This window comes from Leiobunum rupestre, chromosome 6, assembly GCF_980474605.1.
Source record: "Leiobunum rupestre chromosome 6, qqLeiRupe1.1.hap1, whole genome shotgun sequence".
Classification (NCBI taxonomy): domain Eukaryota; kingdom Metazoa; phylum Arthropoda; class Arachnida; order Opiliones; family Sclerosomatidae; genus Leiobunum; species Leiobunum rupestre.
The window spans coordinates 49,970,774-49,977,925 of NC_143389.1; the positions used below are offsets into that span (position 1 = coordinate 49,970,774).

Sequence of the window (7,152 nt, forward strand, 5' to 3'; positions counted from 1 at the left end):
CCTTGAAGGATTTCTGACTACGCCACTGCTTTTAACATTTTTGGTTAATAAATTGTTGGATTCTTCCCGCAGATAACGCTTTGAAAATTATATTCCTTTTGAGAATCTCGTTCCACCTGGATAAGTTGAAAACCAGGTTTGTTGGCTTTCTTATCAGAAACGTCCTATATATTATCACGAACTACCAAATTAATTTACTGGTTACATTTTTATTCGAAAAATATTTATTCTGGGAGAAAAAAAAACGTATAAATTGAGAAATAATAAAAATTCAGGCATAGAGGATAGTTCCTCTATGATTCAGGTACGGATTTGTTAAACGCCCATGTACGGATACCGTTCTACTTTCTTCGGAGCCCGACTCTGAAATCAAAATATTATTATTACGGTTGGATTTGGACTAAAAGAGTACGCTTGCCTTTTTGCGTTCCTTCATGGGCTCGTATACGTAAGGAGAGTAGGGGGGCATGGCTACGTATTTGCCCCAACCCTTTTCGACTTGTACCTATAAATTAAATAGATCCGTTTAAGTTATTAAAAGGTTGTTTGCTAAATTCGACTAAAGCAATTAGGAATATATTTATTTTTCTCTCGACGCCTTTTTATGATGATGATGATACAATGTTCATTGTAAAAAAAACACGTTTTGTAAATTGCGCCGGGTAGTCCGACTTTCCTCGTTCCGGAGGCCGACTAAGGTAAGGCCGGGCTAAAGTCTATGGCGCGCAGATTTAACCTTTCGCTGTAACTTCGTCGGCGCTTCGAAGTAGCGTCGGAGTCAAGGCGTATACAAATGATTGTCTGCCCTAGCAGTTTATTCTTCCCCGTAATTATAAGTCCATTATAAATGTCGCAGTTGTTTTTATTTCAATATTGTCAAGTTTTAATGGTATTCAAATATGTATAATCTCGTATAGCCCCGTAATTAAGTGAAGATGATGTTGGGACGTACTCGAGCTTCTATTTAAGGGTGTTTGATGGGCGCTGATACGCTTACCTCGAAGTAAATGCGCGTGACGGACAAGTTTAATGGTATATATTATCGTCGGCTTACCAGTCCGTTGCGCACCACGTGTCTGCCTCGGCTGAAGACGTGGACGGGGATGCCGCGGCACTCCAAGCCCTCGAAGATGTTGAAGTCGACCGCCGACAAGTGGCTGCTGGCGGAGATGGTGCGCTTGAGGTGAGGGTTCCACACGACGACGTCGCCGTCAGCTCCCGACTCGATTCTGCCCTGCTTCCAATAGTGTTTGTTTAATCGACTTCATTTTTAATAATACGTCTAGACTTTTTTAAACGAGGAAAAAGATCGCGACTATCGTCGTTGGCCGTGGTTTTTTTTCAAGTACTTATTACTTAACGAACGACAATTGTAAGGCTAATGATTTGTTGTTTTAATTAGTGGTCTATACAGGGCCTAAAATAAGGATATTTTAGATACGCAAAAAATAAGAAACTAAACCCCCAAAACATAATTTCAACGAGCTAAATTACGAGGGGCTGATCATGGACTAATTAATGTATACACAGGGACGGTCCACATAGGAAATTTAGCGGCTAGCGATTGCTAAATGTGCCCTCGAGCGGCGATTGTGCGAACTAACGACCAACTGAGTCAAGGGGGATGGAAACGGGAGGAAAGGTTTAAGGGTACAAAAAAAAGCAGTCGCCTTGCCGGCGATGTTGTAAGCTCCACGTGCGTTTGGTAAATGAATTCATTTATATTAACAATTAAATTGATTGATATTAATTTTTCGGCCCATACATTCGAGACGTTATTCTCAATTTCTCCAGACCAAAAGAAAATTAAAAAAGTGGATTTAAGTGATTCCGATAATGGTAAATCAAAGATTTTTTTGGACAAGGCTTAGAAAAAGATGAACAGGAAAGGTATAAAGAAATCTTTCGTGTGTTCTTTATGACAATACTTCGAATCACTTTTACACGAAGGGTAAACACACAGCTTTTTCCTCATAATCAATTTGTAAAACTACTTAAATAAATTAAAGCTCTTAAATCATACACCTTATTCAAATGAACGAAAAAACCGTTTGTTTTTCAAATCATAAGCAGACGCCAACATCGATAGACTCCAAGACTTGCAGATAGAGGGCAGCATCGTTTTTCCGTTTGATGACGTTTTGACTCGGCTAACTTTGCTTAAGGGGGGAGGAAAAGAGGGAACAGCATTAACAAGACTTAGTCGCCGATTTTATGAGAGAGTGGCGTTGTGCGGACCGTCCCTGTGTATTCGGTGTACAGAGCCGTACCTTTGACTGTACTAATGGGATTACGCGTAGTCTTTGAAGTCCCTGCCTTTGGTAGTGCTAATCTAAGCGTAATCCGGTGTACACTTTCTAAGAGTGGTTAGCCCCTCGCTAAATTATGAGAGAAAAAATGTAACTTACGAGGATACTACCCGAGGTGATAATCACCGATTTTGTTGAAACTAGGTGGGTAGGTAGACCTTATGGTAACTAAAAATTTCACCAAGGGAAAAGTTGCAATGGGCATTAGTTTTGCCATGGCAACCGAAAATGTTTTTGACAACACAGTATGTATATTTTCCCATTGAAAATGACATGGGAATCTGAGCACTTCTAAAAAATAATAATAATAATTCTAATTAAAATTATTAATTTTGATCAAATTCAAACAACTAAATTCTATTTTATTAATTTTGAAAAAATTCATTTATTACCGTCGATTTGGCGATTAGTTGGTAAATACTTTTTATTTTTATATTTCGCTTTTCTCCATTTTTACCGATTCTGAACAGATTTGATCAAATTGACCAAAATTCATCAAAATATCATAAAATTAATTTCATTTGTCAATTTTGATCTATTTTTTTGGTTTTGAATTCCCATGTTATTTTCAATGAGAAAATATTCGTACTGTGTTGTTAAAAACATTTTCGGTTGCCATGGCGAAACTAATGTCCATTGCAACTTTTCCCTCAGTGAAATTTCATGTTACCATAAGGTCTACATACCCACCTAGTTTCAACAAAATCGGTGATTATCACCTCGGGTAGTCTCCTCGTTAGTTTAGCAAAATTGGCTGCGTTTATCGAGATGTACCGGAAAGACCCATCGAGGTAATCAGGTATTTATAATTTTTCATACTTTTGGGCGATAAATTCACGGTAAATAGCACTGCCCAAATCCGATTTTAGAACAGCCCAAAACTGCCAGAACTACCCACTATTTTAGGCCGTGGGTCTATACCTTTCGAGGATAGATATTGAACACTTTGGCCGCGTTCGTACTAGTCACCGCCACGAACTGGGACGGACTCAGTTTACCCGTCATCTGAAAATAAAAAGTCGTTTGTTCATCTCGATACGTCATTACCTACAACGTTCTAATTTGGTGACGACGTACCACTCCTTTTTCCCAAATAAGCGAGAGTCTTTCCTCTACCCCGGTTACCCCGTTCGGAATCCGGGTGAAGTCGTTAGCTCCGATGGCTTTTTGAGGAGTGTTGAACGCGCAGTGATCAGTTCCCGTGCATTCTAAGTCACCCCTGCGAAGAGAAAGGTCAATTTGCGAAAAGGGGTTTTGTTTGCCGTTGGACTTACACGGCCAGTTTGTCCATCAAGTACGCTGGTGTGCTCGGATCGGGTCTCAGTGGAGGAGAGAGAACGTGACACGCCGCGTGCCGCCAACACGTGTTGAAGTAATGAGTTCCGTCTGTGCCCAAACCGGCCGCAATTGGCTCACCGAAGACGATACAACCTTAAAGACGGGGGTCGAGACTTTAAGTTCGCGCGCGTTTTAAAATTCAAATTCAAATTGTCATTCGAACCTTCTTTCCTTTTGAGCGAGATAACGTCAGCCGCTGTTTTGGCCATCACGTGGACCACGTACAACGGACAGTTGACCTGATCGGCCAGGACTATGGCTCTATGCGTCGCTTCCGCCTCTAACTGAAAGATTGATGGATACAGTTCCGAGCAATAGCACCACATTTTCAATGACATCTAGGAGCAACAAACACAAGGAGAACGCAGCTAGCCTTTAAACACGCTAACGAAGGGTTGTGTACGAATTTCATTGGACGAGCGTCACGAGCCTTTACGCTGAACGTTTTACGGGCGGGGGGAAGACAATTTCCGCATTTTCCTCTTCCGACGGCAGCAGGCGCTAAAGCGTCTAGCCAATGAAAAATGTACGCAAGAAAATCCACGACTTTTGACTGGTTGCGTTCTCCTTTGTGGGGTGCTGTGTTTGTTGCTCCTAGATGACATGATCATCACGTACCTCTTCGGGTCTGCTATAAAGATGACCCTCTGGTCCCGTGATTCCCATATCCAACAGCAGTTTCTGGTTTCTGTGAATGGCATCCCCATTTTCGGCATGCACTTTAAATAAATAAATTAATTTAATTTAATTTTAAATGCTATCTCCAGCAAAAATTGCACCTTGAGCAATCGCGCCTATATCGGCGCAAGTGGCGAAGCATTCCAGCAATTCGTCATCACGGAGCATGATGGCTTCCTTGTACCTTCATTAAATCCAAGTTGAATAAATTTATTATTATTCATAATTTTAATTATTTTTTAAATAATACGCCATGAAAGTCTTGAAGGAGTTGACCCCATTCTCGCGAGCTAGAATCTCCATTTCCTCGCGAACATTTTCGTCCCAGTAAGTGATGGCCATGTGTAAACCGTAGTCGCAACACACCTTGGCGTCCGCCTTTTTCCTCCAAGCGGCGTATGCTTCCAACGGAGACATGGTTCTCGTATTGTCCAGGATGAAATCCACTATAAGAGTACGATTTGGTTCATAAATAAAGACTGAAACCATATACAGGGTGTTTCATAAGGTTATGCAAATATTTTAAGGAGTTGTAGGGGGTGAGTTGAGAAGTATGCCTGTTTTTTCCCCGTTTTCCTACGATGAGTGAAAAGAGCGCCAGATAGTTTCAAAGTGTGGCCTACTAGCCCCTGGAAGTAGGCTGCAACAAGCGCAATACCAAGCAGCAGGGACTTTAAATACTGTTTAAGTTTACTTTTGTGCGCTGGTTACCTCGTTTTGTTTACAATATGCTTTTTTACCTATCACACGAACCCAAACCTTAATGTTCGCATTTCCCCGCTGCTTGGTTTTGCGCTTGTTTCAGCCTACTTCCAGGGGCTATTAGGACACACTTTGATGCTATCTGGCGCTCTTTTCACTCATCGTAGGAAAATGGGGGGGGAAACAGGCATACTTCTCAACTCACCCCCTACAACTCCTTAAAATTTTTGCATAACGTTTTGAAACACCCTGTATAGTTCATCAATATCGCCTACTGATCATGGTAGTTCCACCAGCTAAGGCAGCCCGGGTTCCGATGAAATAGTCGTCAATCGAAACCGAACCGGTGAAAGGTAACTCGAAATGAGTGTGAGTATCGATTCCTCCTGCGTGAGATTACATTACGCAAAGACGACATAATAAATACACTACTTCTTCTAATTACCTGGCATTACGTACATTCCAGTCGCGTCGATGAACCTAGTACTAGTAATCGGTACGTCCAAATCAAGGCCTATTTCTCTACAAGTAAACAATTATTTTGTTACCTCAATCAATCGAAATCCTTCTAAACTCTTACCATGTAGGCCCCCCTAAGTTTGAATTGGGCATGTTTTCAGCAATAGATAGGCGCGGGAGAAATCAAAATTTGGATCTACGCTACCTGGCGGAGAATCTACGAAGTAGTTTCCGGTAGCATGCATTGGGGGATTTGTGCGTAAGTTTGGTTATTTCACCACCAGGTGGATTCATGTAGCAGTTTGGCCAGTCGTTAACCAATGAGGTAGAATATGAACTAGAGATACAAACAAATCTGGGATCGCCGGGACACGTTTTATTTGAGTAGGATAATTAGGCTTAAGTTTCAACTCTATCCAATCGTGTTGGCGCCATCTGTTTCTATAAGCAGACATTTTTGCAAAATATATAAAGGTTTAGTTTTCCAATAACACGATAGATGGCGCCAACATGATTTGATTAAGTTAATTCACTAGGCCTAACTCTCCAACTCAACAAATACTGTCCCGCGGAACGGTAGGTCCTGGAAGGTGGACTTGGATCTCTATTTATTATATATCATTGTCGTTAGCCTAACGCTAAAATTCGATTCGTTTCAAACTTAGGGGGGCCTAATTGATAGTCTTATGTTCTTACTTAATGACGCCATCCTCGATGTAAACATCTCCGATGAAGATGCGATCATCGTTGACAATCTCACCGCCGTGTATGAGCACTCCCGTGTACCGATCGTCCTCCTGCAAAACGTAACCATTCTCTAACCCACCGTTCACTATTTGGAAAGTGAAGACCGGATATTCTGATTCCGAGTCGAACATAACGACTCGCCGGGTAACCTGACCCTCGTAATCATAAAAAGTAGTAAGAAACGACGCGTTTTAAACTACAAGAGCTAGCATACATGTTGCTCGGGTCCGTTTCGTTCAGAGAATGCGTATAATTTGGGCCCGGCCTAGCGCGTAATAACGAACATGGTTCCGGATCGGATGCAGGTGTTTCCACTAATATCCGCGAGGAGGATTGCGTGACCCCTATTTGGGCTGGCACGCTTTCACGATCATGAAGGTTCCTAACTCTCTAAATTTTAATTTTCTACGTAATTTTTGTAACCATTATCACCGTAATATAAAGGGTTGAACTGCCTTTGATCTCGCGAGTGCCAGCTGTTTCCCTCCAAAGTTATCCGTTCCAAATTGTATTTTATTGCAAATAAACGTTGACCCGGGGTACGTACCATTTTTGCCGACGGGAATTCTTCCTGAGAAACGCGTTTTTGTGTCGTCTCTCCGGCACTGACTAGTATATTGAACCGCGTAGCTTGGTGATCTTTTCAACTAATCGCAATCTAAACAAACGGATTAGATAAGCAGCCCCCTTAAACCTTCGTCTCGTATTTGATAGGCTGAGAATGGTAAGGCTCTTTTACAGCCTTATCGAAAAACAAAGTTTTATACAGCTTAGATTTGCCGTTCCTTTCACTGCGAGGGCCATTCTTTTCTTTATTACATAACGTTTTTAGATTTCCGTCTTAGGATTTTCCTATATGGAACAACCATTAGTTAGCGTTAGTTCTCGTAAATTAGATAAGATGGCTGATAACCGTGAT

The 7,152-nt window shown here is 41.5% G+C and overlaps 1 protein-coding gene across 1 annotated transcript; it reads right to left on the minus strand.

Moving 5' to 3' along the window:
• Window positions 1–206: 206 nt before the first annotated feature.
• Window positions 207–6,862, minus strand: LOC149941349 (dihydropyrimidinase-like). Its single transcript, XM_090178027.1, has 14 exons — window positions 6,781–6,862; window positions 6,183–6,283; window positions 5,473–5,549; window positions 5,303–5,413; window positions 4,576–4,771; window positions 4,427–4,509; window positions 4,266–4,366; window positions 3,811–3,931; window positions 3,584–3,740; window positions 3,387–3,528; window positions 3,231–3,314; window positions 1,055–1,234; window positions 419–505; window positions 207–363 (listed from the first exon to the last, which is right to left on the minus strand). Exons 1-14 carry the CDS (start codon window positions 6,781–6,783, stop codon window positions 316–318), a joined length of 1,491 nt encoding a protein of 496 aa, XP_090034153.1. The 5' UTR covers window positions 6,784–6,862; the 3' UTR covers window positions 207–315.
• Between the last annotated feature and the right edge of the window lie 290 nt (window positions 6,863–7,152).

Coding starts and splice junctions, on each gene's coding strand:
- LOC149941349 (XM_090178027.1), bottom strand. Junction 4,772..5,302: donor TGGTGGAACTACCATGATCA/GTAGGCGATATT, acceptor GTACTCTTATAG/TGGATTTCATCCTGGACAAT. Junction 506..1,054: donor ACGTGGTGCGCAACGGACTG/GTAAGCCGACGA, acceptor TTTAATTTATAG/GTACAAGTCGAAAAGGGTTG.